Below are 22,994 nucleotides of genomic sequence, written 5' to 3' on the forward strand. Positions count from 1 at the left end.
TGGAGAAAAGTACCAATGCCAATCTAGGAAAGCAAACCTCTGCCCTGCAGGACAGAGTCTAAACTAGTGCTTCAAGACGTTGACAACAGAATCCTCTGCTCCAGTTTTAATAAAGAATTTATTTGATGATTCCCAAAAGGCAAGAGTCAGAAAACAGCCCCATCTGCCTCACTGCAAGAAGTGTTCTAGAATAAAACATTTGCCATCATCTTCTCCTCTCTTCCCGAGGTGTGCCCTTGCTGGCATCCATCAGCAAAGAGCAGACTGACAGACGGAAATACTTTGTATGAAAGGCACAGGGCACCAGGTACACCTCCCCCGCAGGCAAGCCGCCTTTCTCTTTTGATAGAAATTTACCGAAACGTTTTCTTTACAGCAAAATACTTAAAAGATCATTCCCCTGTTTATCCCACTTGTTATCTCCTGAAAAAGTAGAGAATTGAAAGGTTCTCTGCCCCTGCTGTGATCCAAACACTGAACAGGGAAGATACATCTGGGTATGCTCAAGTTTGGGGGTCATACACACGCTTATCACAGAGGACTCTGAACCTCAAGTTCTGGGTTTGATCAGAACAGCTGAAAAACAGAAAGTCATTCTATGATGGAGCAAAGCAGGCTTTTTCAACACTACCTCACTGATCTCAAATCCCGTAGAGATCCAAGATCCAAGCCTCTCCTATAGACCGTGTTTCAAAGAGTCAGCAGAGGAGCGAGCTAAGGTACACGCATGGAGTTGAATGCTGGTGAAGGCACAGAGTAAAGGATCCCGAGAAATTTTTAGTGCCATTTTCATTTAATAAGCCAGTAGTAGAGCAACCTAAAGACCTTGGCTGTGATCACACCAGGATGTTTTTATGAAGAGTTGCAGGAGAACACGATTGGCAGCCGTGTTAAGTCTGGCTCACTGAGCGAAGCCATCGGCTGGAGACTACGGCTGGGGTGTGTAGCGGAGGTACTTCTTGCCCGAGGGGAGCTCTTTGGTGAAGACTCCTTTAGGGAAGATTTTTTTGGCTTCATCTTCGGGAATGGTTGGAAGAACCATTACACTGTCTCCGTCCTATTCAAAGACATTGAGAAATGGTGAAATCTGATCTTAGGAGGGAAGCTTTAAAGGCCAAGAGCTGACTTTAGAAAAGTGGCTACAAGTGCTGCTGGGAAGAACTCTGTACTGGTTACTCTCTCCCCTGAGGAATTTTGTTTGCACAGGGCGACATTTTTGTGAGGGAACTATTCCCTATGTTAACAAGTAGTGGTCTTATTTTAAACCCAGTGATGGCTTGGCATCACACTTTAAAATGTTAATTCTAAGTCCTTATTGCTGTGCTGGGTCAATAATTTCCTGACTCATAAATCCGTGTGACTTGGTCCCTTGCTGTGTGTCCTTCCCAAAGGTCCCTTCAGAGAAAGGCCTTCCTTGACAGCCACCTTCCCACCCCTGCATTCCCATTCTTGCCACCTCTGCTTGATTCCTCTGCCACCGAACACACAGACTTGCTTCCGGTTTGTCTCCACCCACTGGAGTGTGAGCTCTAGGAGGGAGGGGCTTCTATTTACATTTCGATTTATACTGTTTGAGGCTGTATCCTAGTGCCCACTGCCCTGGCTCAGTCAACACATGTTCGGTGGATGGATATACAGAGTGTAAGTGATTTGCCTGTCAGGAATAACAAAACATAACCTGGTCTTCAGGTTAGCGTATTTTTTTAAAAAATGCAGCTACATGAAGTTACCCTTGGGATATTCCTGTCCTACCTTTTGCAGAAATCCTAGGAATTAAAAATTTATGAACAAGATTTCAAGAATTCTACACGAGTTTAAAAGACCGAATGAAGCTTAAGAGAAATGAAATGCTCCGTGATATTAATACACCACAGCGTTTTAAAGCCATGTCTGAAGTGGCCAATCTAAGTCTAGCTATAAATATTCTGCCATCATTTTGCTAATTTGGGGAAGAGTTAAAGGTTTTTTAAAAAAAAATTCTCTTATTTTAAAAGGCATCATTCTGGGCGCCTGGGTGGCTCAGTGGGTTAAGCCGCTGCCTTCGGCTCAGGTCATGATCTCAGGGTCCTGGGATCGAGTCCCACATCGGGCTCTCTGCTCAGCAGGGAGCCTGCTTACTCCTCTCTCTCTGCCTGCCTCTCTGCCTACTTGTGATCTCTGTCTGTCAAATAAATAAATAAAAAGTCTTTAAAAAAAAAAAAAAAAAAAAAAAAAATAAAAGGCATCATTCTGACCAATTAACTTGATCAAATGATCTAGAAGTTAGGAAGCCAACATAGGGAGTGTGCACTTTATATAAAGTGTCAAAAGATTTTGACAATGGCCTCCAGCAAATTGGAAACTCAGCCCTGAAAACTCCAGCCAGTGTGTGTGCATGTCAGAAAAAGATCCCCAGGTAAAATGACCCTGAAGACAGCCACTGAGAGATCAGCCCCTAGTACCTTACAGACAGCATGAGCACCTGCCCATTTAACATCTTTACCTTCCAATCAACCGGAGTGGCAACCCTCTTTTCTGCCGTTAGCTGGAGAGAGGTAATTACTCTGAGAATCTCATCAAAGTTCCTGCCGGTTGTCGCTGGGTAGAGGATGGACAACTTCAGTTTCTTGTCAGGACCAAAAATAAATACCTGCAAAGCACACAAATGCATAAATAGAGGAATTCTCTAAGTGTTTTTGATATTACAGCCTCTCTGAAAGTTCATCACTCATTAGAAATGTTCAAGGGTTTTAAAAAATATATAAAACAACCCTCTACCCGCCCCATCCCGGAACATCTAGGATTATAGCAAACTGTTAATCTAGGTGGCTGGAGTTTAGATTACTTTATGCTCCATGGTTTTTTTTTTTTTTTTTTTTTAAGATTTATTTTTTATTCTTTATTTTTAAGTAATCTCTGCACCCAACATGGGGCTCGAGCTCACAACCCCAAGATCAAGAGTCACATGCTCTACCGACTGAGCCAGCCAGGTGGCCCCCTCCATGTTCTTTTTCTGAACTTAGAAGGGCATTCTATTGGCTCTGGCTTTCTCAGAACACCTGATACTCAAATTGAATCCAGAAAGGCCCTGGGAAGGTATTATGTTACCTGGGGATGATTATCTTAAAATATACTAATGGGAGTTGATCCTCGTCCTTAAACAGTTGCACAGTTTTGCAGCTGAGGGACTAAGTTTGTTCTCTAGTGGGTAAGGACAGAACAAATAGAAATTCCAAGCCAGAACTCCCTTATGGGTAAGGGGACAGCCCACCCCTTTGGAGAGGGCTGTCAGGAGAGCTGGAGAAAAGATTCCCCACTTCTAGATGACATCTTAGGAGAACTACTTATTTTACGCAGATTTCCAAAAGCTGTCAAATTCAGCGACTTTAAAATTTTACTTTGCATTAGCAGTACAGATGCTCAGCGAGATTGCCGCGAATTTATTTTTGCAGTCAGAGATATGCCCCTATTTTCCTGGAGCTGGTGCAAGCACTCAATCAGACGAAGAGCCTGGCCAGTCACGAGGACTCCATGATGGATTTCCCCACTCACCACGCGTGCTGTCACAGGCATGCCCTTTTCGTCCTTCTCCGCCGGATCCAGCATGCCTAACAGGATGGCAAGGTCCCGATTCTTATCATCAATGATGGGGAAAGGTAATGTTTCTGTGGGCTCCTGACCATTGTAAGCATTGATATCCTGAAATGCAGGTGAGAGAGGAAAAAGAAATCTAAGCCAAGCACATCTTCTGAATTCAATCAGTTAACAGCTATTATCTTGCAAGATCGGGAAGAGGACGACAATCGTAATTTACTCTAATCAATTTGAGTAAGAAAATGAATGAATAAACACCCCTTATCCCAATCAGTCACTGACAAAAGAACAGTGTGGTACAGTACTTGGGTTTTAACTGTAGACCCTTTTCATGGCCAGTTCTCTTAAAAATTGGCATGCTTTTACTGCTTGAAGCAGCAAGAAAGAAAGCGGCAGAGTTGAATACTGTAGAGTTAGATCCCAATCCACAGCACCACCAGATTCCCAACACGTAAACACCATCTGAAATAAAGGGGTTCATTAAGTCCATCAGTTCGGTTTTTTAAATTTATTTAAGGGCGCCTGGGTGGCTCAGTGGGTTAAGCCCTCTGCCTTTGGCTCAGGTCATGATCTCAGGGTCCTGGGATTTAGCCCTGCATCGGGCTCTGCTCAGCGGGGAGCCTGCTTCCCCTTCTCTCTCTCTGCCTGCCTCTGCCTACTTGTGATCTCTGTCAAATAAAAAAAAATCTTAAAAAAGAAAAGATTTTATTTATTTGACAGACAGAGACCAGGACCCTGAGATCATGACCTGATCGGGAGGCAGAGGGGCTTAACCCACTGAGCCACCCAGGCACCCCAAATCCATCAGTTCTAGAAATAATGCCACATGCAGAGATAATTCTATAGATCTGGTCCCTGCCAGCTAAGTACCCCGACCCAGACACAACACCACTGGAAGGCAGATTATTAAGAAATGGGGGAAAAAAAAATCACAAAGCAAACCCAAGAATAGAGCTAAATATATATACTTTAAGGACAAGTAACAGGTAAAAATTTTTATGGGTAAAAAAGGCAGAGACATCCACAAAGAAACAAGGCATTTCAGGTCTGAACTGAAAGACAGTAATGTACGCTCCTCCCTAAGCTGTTCTCTCCCCTTAGTTAGCTGCACTCATTCACTTCTACTTTTCCAGTACCTAGAAGCCTTTGGGGGAAAAAAAAATCCAGCTTCATTATTTGATCAAGTGTCCATACAGCACTTAAAGTGGGGCCAGCAGTGTGGATGAGTAAAACACAGTTCCTGCCTTCAAAGGAATGTCTACTCTGGTTCAGACGACTCTCCTACGAAGTCGCAGCAAATGCAGGGCTGTGACGGGTACACGGCAGATTGTGAATGCTGAGTATACTAACGTCCCCATTTACAGGTCTGCTGAGCTGGCTGAGACTTCAGTAAAGACTGACCCCGGGGCCTCGGAGGATGGATGAGCTCTTCACAGGTTAAGAGGAACAGTACTAATGAAACATGCAGGCAAGTCTGAGCATAAAGAATTGAAAAAAGAGCAAGTCCCTTAGCTGGGTAGTTTTAGGAAGAAGCAGCAAAGAGGATTTCAAGTTAGAATGAGTTTTATTTATTATGGAGGGCCTTGAAAGTGAAGTGGATGGATGTGGCTGAAGTCATGGTAGTCACAGACTCTTTAATTTCTCCACGGAGACGTGACAGGGTTAAGAGTCATATCGAACTCTGAAAAGGGTAGCTACACATTTTGACATGTTCCTTAGATTTATTATCTTAGCTTCCCCTTTTCTTGCCACCGGCTCCCGACCAAGTCATCACACCTAAAAATGATCCATATGGATTCGTGCAAGAGGCACCGCGAAGTTTCCTATTTAATTAGCTGAACATCACTGTTTCTGACAGTTGGGACGTGTCTCCTATTGAACGCAATCCCAACTGGGAAAATTCTAAGACAGAAGCTCACCAGCCAAAATGCTTTAAGAGATGTTATACAAGAGCTCTTCCTTCAGTGATTTCTCGATTTAACAATCACTATGCCATCAATTGTCAACACTGCCACCTGCCCAGTGGGTATTCCGTGACCTCCATGAGCACCAATGAACCACATACTTTGCCTTTGTTCTATCCTAAATCAGGCTAATGCCTGCCCTCTAGCACCTAGCATTACAACAACATCGGTGTGAGGTTCCAAGGGGCCACTGCCATCGTTTTACAGCAGGACAATCCTGAGCAAGTCCCTCTAGCTCTGTGGGAGGAAAAGGTATTCTCAGTGGCAAACACGAGGGCACGAACCACATCCCTCCAGGGCTATTCCTGGAAACAAACTAGAAACGGCCCGTGAGAGCGCTATGGAAAGGCAGCTGCTCTTCACAGCCAGAAGTAAGGAATGAGAAGGAATTCCACCCTGAGACAGAGCAATGTGCTTCTCTTTTCTCCTGCTCTGGTTCTTCTCTCAGACACCGAGAATCAATGAGCATAAAATGGCCAAGGGATGCAGCCCCAGGTGGCCAACTCCCAAGTCGGGACATCTTTTATTCAGTTATACAGCAAAGTGCTTGGCACTTTGGTCCATCCCTCCGAGCTGACCTATCAGCATTGTTCAGTGGCACATCACAGCGAAGCCATCAGAATGTTCTTCAGTTCAGCCTAGATCACCACATTTATTGGACAAGTACATCCTTCGTTGCAAGTAGACAATTCCTTCAGTTCCTGCATTCTACACCTACAGACCAAACAACTAGGACGTACCGGGCATCAAGCACGGTTCAGCAGTGCACAGAACGGGAGCCTGCCTGGCCGAGCCTCTACTCTGCTGGGTGCGGACAAATGAACAAACGAAACCAGAGATGTGCCGAGTATTTTCTTTTAGATGGTGACAAGTGCTAAGGAGAAAATCAAGCAGAGGGGGCTAGGAGTGTGGAGCAGAGTTATAATCTTAGATAATGAGGTCACGGGAGGCTTTAATGAGTCAAGACCAGAAGGATGTGAGGGCAAGCCACAACCTGGGTAGAGAGTCTTCAAAATAGGATTAAGGATAATTTTAAGGTGGAGGAGATGAATTTACTGATGACTCAGACATGGGTATGGAAAAACCAGAGGCATTAAGGATGATGCCTGGATTTCTGGCCTGAGCAACTATGAAAACACAGTGTCCGTTTTCTAAGATGAGTAAGACCTTGGATTAAGAAAAAGAACCCCGTGTTAGACATACTAGGTATGAGATGATGGGACATCCCAGGGAAGAGGCTGAGTTGGCACGGGTTGTATCGGTCTGAAAGCCAGCAGAGTCTAACTAGAGATGGAAATTTGGGAATTACAGCATTTAGAGGTGAGTGGATAACTTCACCAACAGGAAAGGTGTAGATAAAAAGAGAAGGCATCCATGAAATGTGTCCAGGGAAACTTCAGCATAAATTAGGAGTTAAGAGATGGAGCTCAGTCTGAGAATAAGAACAGCTACAGATGTGGTGTCTGGAAGCCAAGAGAGGAAAATGTTTCAGAATATAGTGATCACTGGGTTAAAGGCTCCTAGAAGGCCAAGAAAGAGCAGGGCTTAGAACCGAGCATTGCATTTAGCAAAGGCAGAGGTCTCAGTGTGGTCTAAGTCAGACTTTCAGATTATCAGTGAATCTGAGGGGCGCCTGGGTGGCTCAGTCAGTTAAGCATCTGCTTACGGCTCAAGTTATCATCTCAGGATTCTGGACTGAGCCCCTCATGGGGCTCTCTGCTCGGCTAGGGGTCTGCTTCTTCCCCTTCCTCTCCATGTTCTCGGTGCCCCGGCCCCCACAATAAATAAAATCTTAAAAAAAAAAAAAAAAAAAAAAATCAGTGAATCTAAGGTCACTTGTACCTTTACCTCAAAAAACCCAAGATACTTAAGAGTATTAACATCTCAGGAAACAACAGCTGTTGGTGAGGATGCGAAGGGGGAACCCTCCTACCCTGTTGGTGGGAATGCAAACTGGTGCAGCTACTCTGGGAAACAGTATGCAGATTCTTCAAGAAGTTAAAAAGGACTACCTTGTAGTAGTCCGGCAATTGCACTACTGGGTATTTACCTGAAGGATATAAAAATAATGATTCAAAGGGGCATATGCATCCCAGTGTTTACAGCAACAACGTCTACAACAAGGAAAATATGGAAAGAGCCTAGATGTCTACTGACGGATCACACACACACACACACACACACACGCGACTATTACTTAGCTATCAAAAAGAATGAAATCTTACCATTTGCAACCCTGTGGATGGAACTAGAAGATACTAAGCTAAGTGAAACACGTCAGTCAGAGGAAGACAAATACCATATGACTTCACTCATAAGTGGAATTTAAGAAACAAAACAGGAACACAGGGGAAGAGAAGGAAAAAATAAAGTAAGATAAAAACAGAGAGGGAGGCAAACCGTAAGAGTCTCTTAACTACAGGGAACAAACTGGGGGTTGCTCAAGGGGAGGGAGGTGGGGGAATGGGTAACCTGGGTGACAGGCATTAAGGAGGGCATGTTGTAATGGGCACTGGGTGTTCTATGCAACTGATGAATCACTGAACTCTACCTCTGAAACTAATATACTATATGTTAACTAAAGTGAATTTAAATTAAAAATTAAAAAAAAAAAAAAAAACCAACCCCAAACCAAGCTACTCTATGTAATTTATAACTTGATCTGTAATTTCATAGCACATGCCAATTGGTACTATACCTTGCTCCAGGCAAGATGGTCTTCAACACTGTCTACTGAAAGGGCAATCATCTTAACGTTCTTCTTGGCAAATTCTGGTGCCAGCTTTGCAGCTCTGCCAAGCTCCGTGGTACACACGGGGGTAAAATCCCGGGGGTGGGAGAAGAGAATGCCCCATCTGAAAGGAAGGAAAAAGAAGTCACAACTTAACTGGAGAAGTTCACAAATCCTAGGTCAAAAAAGACTTTCTTTTTTAAAGGAATGCGCTTATGAGGACAATTACTTTTAGATTTTTGTTGAGGAATGCTTTGATTTTCTTACTTCCAGAAAAGCCCATGTTTAAAGCCCAATTCAATCAAAGATATGAAATTCCACATGATATATGTCTTAAAAGACTCTAATTTAAGGGTGTCGCCTCCTTTAATAAACTACAGGGCCACCCTGACTCTTGTCAGCTCATAAAATCTGTGCTACTCATACCAACAAACTTACTGAAGTAACTCCCCACCTCCCCGCCCACTTATTCACTTCTATTTATTTCCTAGGCACGGAGATCCTGACATTCAGCTTCAACAATGGACGTCCCAATGTGCCCCAATCCAAACAAATCCCTGATTGCAATAATAAGCAGGTTATGTAATCTGAAATAAATAGGCTTCTATCCCCTATTTATATGTAAAATTAAAGTTGACACTTGGCTTCTTTGTAGTGAATGGATATAAAAACTTTTGTTAAATCGACTTTACTGACCCAGCCTGCCGAACAGGACACCCGATCTCTGCACCCTGACAAAATAGTTTTGCTCGTTTCTGTTTGCAGTTTCTTTTTCTTGTTTTAGACCGTGGGCAGAACGCTGAGGGCCTACAACAGATTTTTACAACTACAGATTCTTAGGTAAATCCTACTATCTAAATAATCATCATTAGCTAAGGTAAAACTCTGTATGTATTTTAAGCACATTTCAAGCTAACGGTCACCAGTAACTTTTGGACTACACTTTCCCTCTCCTCTGCAACAGAAACTACTCCTCTGACTGAAAAGGAAAATTTAACACTCGGTTTTCCACAATCCTTGCTGACATTAAACCAGGATTCTAAACTACAGATTACTAAACGTAGCCTAGATGTCAAGCTGACCTCTCCAAAGTTTGCCAAGTTTCCTGAAGCACAGAGACCAAAAGCAGAGACAAGGGTACCTCCTCCTTCCCACCTACATCTGTCACTTGGGACTCCCGAGGCTTCAGGAGAGGAAAAGCCTTCCCACAAAAAGGATAGACGGCAAGACTGGGAAGAGAGAGGTAGTATTTTTAAGATTCTGGAGGATTGCAGTAGGTTTACTTTTCTATAAAGGGCAGTAAGAGGGACATACATCTTTTGAAAATAATCTAGGCATGGGTAAAATCTAGGTCTTAGATTCTGCAGAAAAGGATCGGCTTAAGTGTCAGATGAAACTCAAGAGAAAGTCTCCAGGAGCTGAGAAAAAAATAAACAGGTGGGGCGTCTGGGTGGCTCAGTCGTTGGGTGTCTGCGTTCAGTTCGGGTCATGATCCCAGGGTCCTGGGATTGAGTCCCATATTCGGTTCCCTGCTTGGTGGGGAAGCCTGCTTCTCCCTCTCCCACTCCCCCTGCGTGTTGTGTTCCCTTTCTCCCTCTGTCTGTCTCTTATCAAATAAATAAATAAAAAGGTTGAAGAAAAATAAACAGGTCATTTCTTCCTGTGTTGTTAATGGTTGATGAAATTTTAAGTGATACACATACAACTTTCCATGGTGTGTCAGGAAGGTTTTTGCTGAATCATGCTGAGGAACTGAATTTAAGCCACTTCACATCCCGCCCCCCTCGGGAAGCCACACTCCAGTTTGCCAAATAGGATAACTCTCCAGACTGTCTTACTACAGCACGCCTTCCCCTCCAAGTCTCCTTACTGTGCTCTTAAGAGTAAGAGTAGTTCAATTACATTATCCCATTTCCTTCCTCATTTTCAAGAAACAAAAGGTTTCATCCTTTAAGGGAAGGGTCCCCACTTACCTCCGGAGAACACCAGGAGAACACGCTTTGTTTGGTAAAAATGTACTGTAAAGCAGCTGCTTCTACTACATACATACAAAAATAGTGATAAAATTCACCAAATGCAGCACCCAACCCCCTTAGTTGTTTCCAATTGTCAGAGTTAGGGTCGATGCCTGTAATGTTTGAAATTATTTTTTTTTCCTCCAAAAAACCCCACCTGGATCAAAAAGTACCATCTGAACTGAGATCAGGCACAGAACAGAGTTGAGAAAAACTGTATTAGGCAAAATCCTTCTGTTGTAATTATATAAAGAGCTCAAACTTCTTTTTGGGGTAGGGGAGGGATCATGCCTGATCCCAGGCAGCCCTTGTAATACTCCTTGTTTATAGATGCAGGTGTTTTTCTCATCTTCCTCCTGGTGGCTCCCTGAGAAGGTACCACTTTTCAATGAAATCAAGATAGATCCAGGGGCCAATAAACAAGAAGAAACCCAAAAAGTAGGGTTAAACAGTTGCAACATTTGTAATTATTGGCACAGAACGTTATTATTTATCTTTAATCTATACAATCTAAGAGTTCCAGTAAGATTTTGCTGTATGGGGGTGAAGGCTATAGATGGGAATAGGAAGAAACATATGAAACTCACATGGACTTTTAATACCTAGATTACGAGATTGGACACAATCTATATATCTGAGGTGTCCTCCTACATTTAAGGTCTGAATGTTCCATTTCTCTTCTTTTTTTTCTAGCCCAGTCCTCTCTTTCACAAAGCTTAGCTTTTCCCATAATCAGAGGCTGGACAATGGATTTAAGGATTTTTAAGGCGATGTGTAGGCCTAAAATGTAAGAATCTCTCCCAGATTCTCTGCATAGCTCCACCGAGTTACTAACCAATCTCATAAACTTCCCTCTGTCTATACGCACATATACTTGGATGCTGTGAATAAAAAGTATACAAATTATGGAGAATTGTTAAGCCGTACAACCTCACAGTGCAAAACCGACACACACCCAAAAAGCCAGGAACAGACTCATAAATACAAAGAACCAGTGGCTGCCAGAGGGGATGGGGGGATGGGTGAAATAGATGAGGGGAATTAAGAGGTACCAACTTGCAGTTATAGAACATCTAGTCATGGATGAGGAAAGTACAGCTTGGGGAACAGAGTCCGTAACATCGTAATGCATGGTGACACACCGTCACTCCACTCACTGTGATGAGCACCGAGTAATATACCAAATTGTGTAATTATTTTGTTATACACCTGAAACTAATGAAACACTGTGTGCCAATTATCCTTCAATAATGTAAAAAAAGGGAAAAAAAGGAAAGCCAGCGTGGTGGGACTGCTGCAACTCCAGAACCATAATATAAGGACACATCTCTGGGATGTTTTCAGGTTAAAACTAATGAACTTGAAAGCTTGCTGACTCAGGAACTATAAAATGTAAAACCAGGGAACACCGATTTACTCCTAGTCGTAACGGTACTGCCAGGCCTGATTTGGCTATCACCAGCAAGGCCACGTGCGCCAAGCAGGGCAGCAGGGAACAGGAAGCGGTGAGGGGCACACACTGGGAAACAAAAGGGTCTCCAAAGCCGGGAGGTACACGCGTGCTGCCGCCCCAAGAGCCTGCGGCGGCGGGAAGGCGAAAACGGGCCACTGCAACGCAGCAACCTCAGAGAGCCCTCCCCCGCACCGTGTTGCAAGTTCTGGAATGAAGGACACACCTACAGACCGAGTGTTCTTGGTTCCTCCCAGAGCTGTTATCAAATCATGGTCCAGCCACTGCAGGAGGCTCTGGACAACAAGTCCTTTAGCCAGTTATAAGCAGCTGGTGGTTTTAAATGTACGTTGTGTGTCGAGAAGCCTGCGAATGCCACTGCCGCAAGCGGGACTTCAGATAACGCGCTGGGCCGTTCCGAACCTTCAGCCAGCAGGAGTGTCCTCAGACCGTGGCCTTTAACACCCACCTTCCCCCGGGAGCAAATTCCAGAACGGAAGGAGGGAGGGAGGCGCGACCCTGGGCACGAATCCCGGGACGTGACCGCGGATGCCGCCCGGCCCTCGCCCCTGCCGGGCCTCGGCCTGGCCGCGCTCCTTGGCACCGCTTACTAAACCGAGTGCGATAGGCAACCAGGCCTCCATCCGCCCCGGGTTCCCCGACTTGCGGGAACCCAATTTCGTTCCCCTCCCCCTTTCTCGCCGCGGAGCTCGCTCAGCCACGAGGGGGCCGCAAGCGGGAGCGGATGCGGTGGCCGGCGCCCAGCAGCGCTCGGCCGACGCGGGGCAGGGGCCACTCGGCCAGAGGCACGTGCAGGAACCGCTGCGGGGAGGAGGCGGGCGGCGAGCTAGAGGCTGGGCGGGAAGGAGGACCGAACGGAGAAGAAATAGGGAAGGCGCCTCCGCGGTCGGGCGTAACCCGACGGCAGGGCTACGAGGTGGCCACTTACGAGTCTCCCAGATAGTCGTGGAAACGGATGCGGCCGATGGTAGTATTGGCCTCGAAGTTGGGAGCCTCGTCCCCGAGAAGGAGACCTCCGGGCATGGCGGCAGCGGTGACGCGGGAAGACGAGGACGAGCAGCAGCGACAACCACCCGCTCGCCGACTCTGGCGGTGTAGCTGTCGGCCGCAGAGTAAGCGCGGCCGCGAGGGGCGGGACGAGGGCGGAGTGGGCGGGGCCAGAGGCGGGGTCTGGGTGGGCGGGGCCGTGGTGGAGCTAGGGGCGGGCGGGACCTGGCCGCGGGCTGGGGGTCACGAGCCGAGGTCCGTGCGGTTGCGAGGGAAGGTCCCGACTGCCCGAGCGAGGGGCGGGGCAGGGGTGGGTGAGCTCTGGGCACCCTTCGCTGCCTCTGAACCTTCCGGGAGTCTACTGGCACCGGCGCGCGTCTCCACTCACGTGACGTGGGATTCGGGGACCTCGCCCCCTGGAGGCTTGTGGGTGAGCAAGGTTTGATCCTGCAGTGCGTCTGGGGTCTGAAGGCGAAAGGAAGCAGCGGAACGCGGTAGAAGGGGAACCCCAAGGCAGAGAATCGGGGGTGGGGGATGACGAATCCGCGGAGATCCTTCTGTACATTTACGCTTGGTTGTCTGACCGCTCCACTTACCCCTTTTTAAGTGTGAGCTTCTGGAATCCTGACCACCCCAACCAACCTAGCCATCGTGAACTCTTAATCAGAGGATGTGGCAACAGCCGCACTTGGCAATGGACCTTATGTCAGAGGAAGTGGCTTTCATATTGCAGCAAAAATTCCAGCACCTATGTCATCAGTCGCTGCTTGAGGGAAAGCGACTAAACTTTTATATCACTCCCCTCTCCCGGTATTGTGAACCATTAAATATTCAACGCAATTATCCTGAAATCTGGATATACATTTCTTTTTTAAAGATTTATTAGAGAGAGGGGGAAGGGGCAGAAGGAGAAGGAATCTGAAGTGGACTCCCCGCTGAGCAAGAACCCCCCCCCCCTCCACCCCCCACCCCCAACCTCCCGACGTGCCCGGGAAGAGCTCTGTCCCCACAACCCATGAGATCATGACCTCAGTGGAAACCAGGAGTTATTCGCTCACTGGACTGAGCCACCCAGGTGCCCCTGAAATCTGCGTATACGTTTTATTTATTTATTTATTTATGTTAGCATACAGCGCACATACATTTTAAAGCATACTTACTGCGACCTGTGTGCAAATCAACTCTGCCATCCAAGGAAGTGGGAAGTTTAGATTCATTTATTTGCTCTCTACGTGCCAAGCATGAGGGGGACAAAATGGCTGTTCTCTAGGATCTTTCTTTCTAGTTGGGGAGACATAATTAAACAAGAGTCTATTAGATAGCAGTAAATCCTATTTAGGGAAATAAAATAAGTTTCCATGCTAGAGGGTGACTAGGAGCTGCTTTGGATCAGATGGTCTGGTCTGCGAAAGCCTCTAGGATAATGTAGGTAAACTACTTAGCCCCTAGTAAGTGCTCTGGAAATAGTAGCTATTTGGGTGATGATAATGGCTTATGCAATACGTCATGCTTAGCCAACTGTGTGTAAGGCACTGTTCCAGGCCTGGTGATACAGTCAAGAGCTACAGTCCCTGCTCTTACAGGGAAGGCAGATGTATATACAGTTGGGATAAGAATGTAGAGTAAATGCTGATGGGGGAGGGTGCTAAATGGTTGGAGTTACGATGTGGGAAAATCCTCTGCATAGAGCTCCTTAGGGTTGAGGAAGGCACATGGCAGTGCTAAGTGACTCACATACTGGGATTTCAGTTTTCATCATAGTGCTGTTTGTGGGGTGTGTGTGTGTGCATGCTAACCATACCGTATTTAGTCCATTCTCCCCTGAACAAAGATTTACAGTAAGATTACTGGTAAAAATTCTAGAAACTCTAGAGAACTCTATGAAGCTACTGTAATTTAATATCTAAACTAATTTGACTACAAGCTTTGGTTTTTAAAAGCACTATGTCTTAACTCCTTTTGCAGGGGAGGGAGAAAGAGAGGAGGGAGAGGAGGGTAATTTGACTTTAACACACTATTATTAATGCCATGGAAATAGGGTAGGAAACACAGATACGCCACAACTTTGGAGAATTAATACAGAAATAGACTATTGATCTTTGGAAAAATCATGGTTATGGAACTGTTGTAAGTTGGGCAAATGTAATAAAAGAAGATAAATGCCTGTTGGGCTTGGCAGTGCCAGAGACTGTCCCCTGGAAAGTCTTCTGGCACCCTGCATTCTTTTTGGGATTCACCTCTGCAGCATTTTAAGTTCTTTTGAATTAAATGACAGCATTTGAAAAACAGAATTTTTTTTTACAAAAATATCTGGATTTCTGTCTCTTGGAAAGTCAGAAGATCTAGCCACACTGGGACCATGTTGCATGTGGGGAAGCAGTGGCTGGAGAGTGGACTTCTAAGAGTGCCTGTGTTCCCTATTATTCAGAAGGTCCCTGACCACTTACCGACATTGGTGTCTATTGTCACTTGAACCCCACTTTTGCACTGTTATTATTCTTATAATAGAATTTGGAGGAAAATGAATCTTATCCTAATGTATTCCTATCTCTGTCAAAGTTGTGAACGTGAAAGGTTAACCAAGGGCCATATGCTTCAAGGAGGAATAAGAGCATATTTCTTTGTCAAAGTAAAGAATATTCCCTTATACTTAATGTGCAAAATTGAAAGAATACTGTCTGTCCTGCCTGGCCCTTGTAGGGAGTTAGTTTAACCTCTACTACCCTGAAGGTAGGTGCTCCATGGGGCTGAGTCCATCCCAGAGGGAAGAAGTTCGAGCTCTTTCCCCGAAGGCTAGCAAGAGGTGCCATGGGGAGGAGGTGAGGGGAAGGGGCAAGGAAGGCATTTCCGGGAGAGACCGGAATGTGGAAAAGGGAGACTAGGCTGAGGGAAGGATTTATTTGGCAAAGAGGGTAGAGGCTCTGATATCAGGGAAAAAATGTTTTCTGGCAGTTGGCAGGGTTGGGGAGAATTTGAAGTTCTTAGAAGTAACTCCTGGGAGACAGGAAGGTTGTGATTATTGGGATTTTCAGAGGGCTCTGACTCCTGCCTGCCTGATAGCCTCTTCTTCCTTTACCGCTTCGGACGGACTGAAGGAAGGAGTGAGAAGATTGGCAATGGCCATTTGTAAGACCAACGGTGCGTTACTCCCTCTCTCTCTCCCTCTCTCTCTCATTGTCTCACTAGGTTGTGAACTCCTCAAGGCTTGACCATATTTTACTGATAAATACTTGTGACCTGTTAGACAGGAGGGGCCATGGGGCTAGGTTACACAAAGTATTAGAGAAGCAGTTAGCTTCCTCCTGCGGCCACAACAACAGAGTTTGTCTACCGACAGCCGGGGATAAAAGAGCCATGTGTCCCTAGTTACAGCTGTACCTGGGGAAAAATCCTTATGCGTGTGGGAGGAGAAATATAAAACTTGAAATTAATGTTAGGAAGGTGGAATTGGGTTTTTAAAAGCAATTCTTATAAGCTTTCTTGTTAAATCGGATTGTCTTTTCAGACATAAAAATAGAAAGAAGGCCAGGGCACAGGAAACTGTGTGCTGATTAGGGCAGACTGGCCTGGCCCACCTGCTTGTGTGAGTGGGGCTGCTGGTCTCTGCACTGCTCTTCTCTATCTTGTGTAATGCGGTCACTCCTCCCTGTTGTATCTACTACATCTGCAGTCTGGAAGGAAACCAGTGTAGGAGTGAAAATGAAAAGATAACAGCTGTTAAAATGCTGGAATGATGAAAAATAACTCAGCAGGGCTCTGGAGTCATAAATTCTGACACTTACTTTCCCAAATCAAGCATCCTGAAAGCTTACTGTTTACCCTGAAGGAGACTGCTGATGAAGTTTCACCAATAATGATTTTTTTTTTGGGGAGGGGATGGTGGTAGAATTTGTTCATAAGAGCTTAAAGAATTAGATTTAGAGACATCCTGTAATAATTGGGTAACTAAAAGCCACAAGCCAACTTAGAATTGTTTGAGGGGTGGTGAGGTAAGTTAACCAGTTCTTTTACCTGCTTTTAGTTAAGTCTAAGAGGCCCTGTGTGCTAACGAAAGGCATAAATTTGTGAAGCTCCGTATGGGTGTATAACAGAAACTGTCAGAGAGAGAAAGAGGGGAAACGGGAAGAGGGAAAAGCAGGAAGCAGAGGAGTCACAAGAGCTGGCAGGCCAAAGAAAGAAGGAAAACAGGGAGAAAGGGAAAACCCATTTGAATGCCTGCCTGCCTTGCCGAGGCTCCCTCCAAAGGAAGGCTGACCACATGGTCCTGCCACTCTGGCCATCGCTGATTGCTCAGGTCTGGCTGTTGGCCCACGGGCAGTTGGCCTCCAGACGGGCTAATAGCCTCTGAGGGAGCCTGGCATGAAGTGTTTTATTATGGGATCCTCTCTTGGTGACGGAATGCACGACAGCAGAGTTGGTCAGCAGTTCACAGCAGAGGTAGAAGCTGAAAGATGGTTGGGTAAGGCCGTAGGGAGCAGAAGCTGTGAGCCGGCTGTGAGAAGAGTGGAGAGTACCAGGAACTCTAGGCGCAAGAGCATCAGGTGACCCAGGCTGAAAGCAGCAAGATAAGCACTGATCACTAACGCTAGACTGGGGACTAGCGGCTGGCTAGCTCCCAAAGTCAAACTCTTGGAGGCCTAGTGCCAGGAGGGAGCTAAAGGTCAGCAGTGGTGGGAGAAGTCCTTTCCAGGTAGAGGGAATCAAGTTCTGCATTTCCTAAGAATTGAAAGACAACCACGACAACCACAACAAAGATAGCAATCTGCATGTTACTATCAACAAAATCTGGTACTTCTAAGCAATGTTAGTAATAAAATAGTCCTCCTAGAAAAATCCTGATACTGGTCTAACTTATCAGTGAGTGCTACAGTTCTTGTGGAGTTTTTAATAACTTATGCATAAATTCTAACTTAGTACCTTTTCATTGTCCTCTAGGAAAAAAAGTATTCTGCATACAAGTTAACTTAGAGAATTCTCCATTACAGAGTCAGCTTTCTTATGTGGACCTCATTCATCTCAAGAGTTAACTGATGATGGGTCAAGGTGTCTTCCAGCACAGTTTCTGTCTTTAATTCCTGCATTTAATAATTGCTGCATTTAAATAGTAGACTTGAAGTAAATGACAAAAGCTCAGTGGTTGTAAAGTTAAAGTAAGAGAACTTAAGTTATTTTCCGTGAGTGACTTCTTGAAATTTTTGTCTAAAATTTAAAACACATGTACAGTGGAAACTACAAAACATTACTTGAAGAAATTAAAGAAGACACAAATTAATGGGAAAATATCCCCATATTTATGGATTGGAAGACTTAGTATTATTAAGATGTTAACACTAACCCAAAGCAATTTACAGATTCAGTGTAATTCCTATTAAAATCCCAAAGTTAGGGGCACCTGGGTGGCTCAGTGGGTTAAGCCTCTGCCTTTGGCTCAGGTCATGGTCTCAGGGAGCCTGCTTCCTCCTCTCTCTCTGCCTGCCTCTCTGCCTACTTGTGATCTTTGTCTGTCAAATAAATAAATAAAATCTTTAAAAAAATAAAATAAAATCCCAAAGTTATTTCTTAGGAAAAATCTATTCTAAGATTCATAAGAAATACCAAGGAACTCTGAATAGCCTCAAAACTACTTTGAAAACAAACAAAGCTGGAGGTCTACACTTTTCTGATTTTAAAACATATTACAAAGCTATAGTTACCAAAGCAGTGTGGTACTGGCATAAACAGACATGTAGACCAATGAAACAGAATGGACAGCCCAGAAATAAACCCTTGTGTACATGGTAGAATAATCTTTGACAAGGGTGCCAAGGCCACTCAATGAAGAAAGACAGTCCCTTCAACAAGTGGTGTTGGGAAAACTGGACATCTGGACTTTCGGATGCAAAAGAATGAAGTTAGACCCATACTTACACCACATACAAAAAAGAGGGGGCAGTTTTTAGGGGGAAAACAAACCTGCTATGAAAACTTCCTTGCCCAAAATTTAGTCCACAGCCTCCATAAGATTATCAGTAGAGGGCAAATACGAATCCTAAAAGTCGTCTGCACAAATGTTTAGTGAAAAAGCTTTAGCCATCGAAGTAGGTACCCTTAACTTGTTCCATCGGTCAGAAATGCAATTGGATTCAACTGTTCTGAATTTTGTGTTACCATACCTGTCTGATGGCTAAAGCTTTCAAACCAGTATTATAGGATTTCTGTTTGTGGGGTGCTGCTCACCTGGTGGCCGATCCTGGGCTCTGAAACCTGACCCAGTGAATCACTTGTGACTTGTGACTTGAACTGGGGAATTTAGGAAGAAAACCAAATGAACCCTGGAAGGTGCCTGTACCCTCACTGGGACAACTCCATGGAGCAGAGGAACTCATCACCCATGAGGTGTGCCGGATCCCTGAGAGTGTGGGCTTTGCTTCACGGGAGGAGGTTGTGTCTTCATCTTTATCTGAACCAGAGCCGTGTTGTCTGGTTAGGGAGACCCGGACCTTTATGTGAGCACGTCATTATTATTCTTGTTATTTTAAGAAAGCAATCTAGACATTGACTTGGGGAATCAAATATCTAAAGGAAAAACACAAGGTCAAATATATATAGGAAGACTGAACTTGTGGTGCCTCTCATTAGTATGGGCAACATAGGGCTGTGCATATGAGAAAGAATAAGGAATTCTATTTGGATAGAAGTATGCTGTGCACACAGAGTGCTTTATTCCAACCTTTTCCTTACTTTTCTGAAGGGAAAACAGGCTGGTGACTGGAGCTTGGTTTCTGATTTGAAGGAATGGGAGACAAGAGTTTTGAAAGAACAGTGTTCATGCTGATGTGGTGTTCCTTGCCCAGTGCGTGAGGGGTTTGAGGCTTGGACTTGGAAGCATTGGTGTTCAGGGAGGATGTGGTCCGAGTTTCTCGCACACAGGGTCACTCAGCTTGTCTGCCCAAATGGACCCATGCCAGACTTTTGAAGGGCAGCTTGAAGGTGGCTTGAAACCCTCGGGCACTGGAGGAATGATCTGGAGGGGACACCTGGGTGGGCTAGTGTAGACAAACCCAGGGAATTCCAGAGCTAACCAAGAACACGTTTCTGAGGCTGGAGTTGGCTTCTCTGTGAGTAGCATTGAGCTGGGGAGGAAAGCAGTCTCTGGGTCTTGGAGTCACCATGTCAGCAGGTGTGAGCCTGGCAAGGGAGTCAGATCAGAAGCTGGGAGACTGAGCCGTGGTGATGGCCATCACTCTTGATGCACAGGCCAGCTTGCTCCAGAGACCGGGCTCTGCTCCCCGGCCAGCCCTCCTGCTGCAGATGTGATAGGAAACTTGCTTCCTGTTGGGTTCTCAAGACCTCATCTCAGCAGGGGGCTTGTGGGAAGTAGCCCACAGGCAGCATTCTGGATTTTTGTCCAGTGTGCCCCTTGCTTCCTCGGACGAGGTACTGCCGGTGTCCTCTGCCTGGTGCCTATGAATTCAGCTGGCAGAAGCTCTTCTTCCAGAGCCACAGCCCTAAGAAATCCTCCCCTTTCCCGTGCTGTGTACAAGAGGCCAGTTTTCATTTGGAACTGAAATCTCAGCTCCTGCATTAGGTTCCAAGACCAACAGCACACCAGTCTCCTTGAAGCTCTAGTTCCTGATGTGCGGGACTGAGGCCGAACCTGGGCAGCCTCCTGCTGCTGCTGCTGCTGCTGCTACAGGTTCCTTCTGAAAATGGCAGCACAGCCTGGTTTGTGATGACATCCCAGGAAAGAGGGACAGGTGCACCATTCTGGTCCCAGCACAGGAGGATGCTGGACGTGAATCATGTGGCTGGTGTGGGGAGGAGGGATGTCTGTTTCTCAGGACCTTGGCCAGACGAGATTTGGACCCTGGGATGCTTCTCTGCTCAGCTTTCTCAGATGAGCACATCAGGCAAGGGGAGAAAGTGTGTGTGCTCACCTGGAATAGAGGAAGGTGTCTGGTTTCAGGTTTCATGTGCAAGTGGATTCCTCTTATGGGTCATTTTCCTGATAGGGGACCTATTGTCCCGGGCATCCTGGCTGTGCAAGAGCTCTGGTCACCTGTTCCCCCAGGGCTCTGCGCTAGGAAATCAGAGGGTTCAAATCCGATCTGACTCCCTTGCCAGGCTCACACCTGCTGACATGGTGACTCCAAGACCCAGTTGGTGAAACCAACTAAGTAGGCCTCTGTTGCTCCCTTGCCGAGATGGCCTGGTAACTGTGATAACTGCTCTGAAAATAGAAAGCAGGAGACAGGGCTGAGTGCTAAAAGCAAGGTGGAAGTGGTGCTTGCTATTCACAAAGGGTCCAGGTGGGACTTCACTACGAAGGTTATGTTTGAGTCAAATCTAAAGAAGGTGATTGATATCACATCAAGAGCCTTCTAAATGGAAGGGAAAGCATATGCAAAGGCCCTGGGGTAGGAGCATATCAAGTATGTTCAGCAGCAACAAGAAGACCCTGCGGTTACAGGAGACAGCTTAGGAGATGACCTTAGGGAGGTGACGGTAGGGTGACAGAAAGCCATTGCAGAGCCATAACCCCACAGGACCCTGTTACACTGGGCCATCCCAGCTACAGTGTTGAGAACAGATGACACAGTGTTGACGAAGGTCAAAGGGGGTCAATGGTGAAGCTTTTCCAGGAACTCAGACAAGAGGTGGGCCCTAGTGTGGGCCAGACAGGTGGCCTTGGGAGGAAGGGTAAGTCCTATTCTGGGTACCTCCTGAAGATGGAGCTCACAGGTTTTGCCAGTGGGTTCGATATTGGGGATGGGAGAAAGGAGGAATTCAGGTAACTCCTAGCTCTTGTTGGTTGTCCTAAGCAAGGGAAAGTAGGAGGTTTCTAGGGGTAGGAGGTAGTCCATGTTCCACCTGCTGAGAAAGGTGCCTTTCACAGTGGACGTGCTGATGTTTGTGTCTGGGAGAACTCTGAACTTTTACCCCCTCTGCAACTTTTAAGTACAAGTCTTCCCCCACTTTTCTCAAAGTTCATGGTAAGACACTTGGCTTTTGGAAAGATCTGTGTTATTACCCATCTCCAGAAGCAGGAAGAAACCTGAAGGGGATTTCCCTCATGAAAAAAGTCAAGAACTAAGCATTGCGTTCAGCATCTGTTTTGTGGGGAACCACAACAGAGGTGGCATGCACCCCAACCAGCTCCTTCCTGGGCACTGCTCTCTGTGTCCAGCCACTGGTGCTTTGAATTGTGTCTGTGAGCATCTGCTGTGCTTCATCTCCATTTACTTTGGGCATCTGTTAGGATGTTGTGTCATGAAGCCTAAGAAGGGCCAAAGAGAAGGAATGTTTGGTGTCTGAGCATGCTTACTCATTTTTCTGTAGCAATGAATGGTCATTCCCTTTTCAGTTTATGCCATTTCTGCTGTGAAAGGTTTCCTAGGACCACTCTACTTTCAAATAGCAGGGGAGCCTGTACCGCATCCTGCATGGGATTAGCCTTAGGGTTAGCCTTAGTCTCCATGCTGCACAGAACATTCTGTGATGTACGGATTTTATCACGCAAACGTGGCACCTTGGACCACCTTCTCCCCTTTCCCTCCTTTCCCGCAGGCCTCGCGCTCAGTGCTGCGATATGATTCACAGATCTGCGGTGATCTTTTATTTGCAGGGGAAGAAAAGGGGAAGAAAAAGGAAGGAATAACTCTGGTTCCTCTGGGATCTCCTTTCCTCTGTGATTCCCTTAGCCCCTAGCTTGCTGTAAACACAGTTTATAGCTATAACCAGATTTCTTATAAATTCTTGGGGGCTTCTGTATCCTGTGAGTTGCTGGGTAGTATAGGAGGTGAATCTGAATCTGGAAACCTCCGATCTGTTCTCAGTATGTATGCATTCAGTACTTTTTGGATTCTGTGTAGGATGTCCATGAGAGCCTCTGGTGTTTGTCTTTCTGTGTCTGAGTGAGTGACTTAGCATAAGGCTCCCAAGGTTGATGTTTCCATGTCTGCTCATTGTGAATTATGCTGCAATGAACATGGGAGTGCATCTCTCTTTTGGAGGGAGTGTTTTGGTGTTCTCCAAAGAAATACTCAGTAGAGCACTGACTGGGTCACGTGGTACTTGTATACATTTTTTCTGGAACCTCCATAGTGTTTGTCATAGTGGCTGCACCAATTTCCATTCCCACCAACAGGGTCCCCTTGTGTATACACCCTTGACCACACCTGCTGTGTCTCTGGGATGATTGCCGTTCCAACAGTCGTGAGGTGATAGCTGATTGCGGTTTTGACTTATGTTTCCCTGACGACAATTAGTGATGT

General features: G+C 45.8%; 1 protein-coding gene and 1 long non-coding RNA gene across 2 annotated transcripts; one reads left to right on the forward strand and one right to left on the reverse strand.

Moving 5' to 3' along the window:
* Positions 1 to 99: 99 nt before the first annotated feature.
* On the reverse strand, positions 100 to 12,887 carry PRDX6 (peroxiredoxin 6). The gene is made up of 5 exons (XM_059146051.1): positions 12,683 to 12,887; positions 8,236 to 8,392; positions 3,532 to 3,678; positions 2,483 to 2,629; positions 100 to 1,057 (listed from the first exon to the last, which is right to left on the reverse strand). Exons 1-5 carry the CDS (start codon positions 12,775 to 12,777, stop codon positions 929 to 931), a joined length of 675 nt encoding a protein of 224 aa, XP_059002034.1. The 5' UTR covers positions 12,778 to 12,887; the 3' UTR covers positions 100 to 928.
* A 91-nt stretch (positions 12,888 to 12,978) lies between these two features.
* On the forward strand, positions 12,979 to 13,592 carry LOC131814773 (uncharacterized). The gene is made up of 2 exons (XR_009347448.1): positions 12,979 to 13,171; positions 13,349 to 13,592. It is a non-coding gene; the product is annotated as an uncharacterized LOC131814773 (long non-coding RNA).
* The last annotated feature ends 9,402 nt before the right edge of the window (positions 13,593 to 22,994 follow it).

Source organism: Mustela lutreola, chromosome 14, assembly GCF_030435805.1.
Source record: "Mustela lutreola isolate mMusLut2 chromosome 14, mMusLut2.pri, whole genome shotgun sequence".
NCBI classification, from domain to species: domain Eukaryota; kingdom Metazoa; phylum Chordata; class Mammalia; order Carnivora; family Mustelidae; genus Mustela; species Mustela lutreola.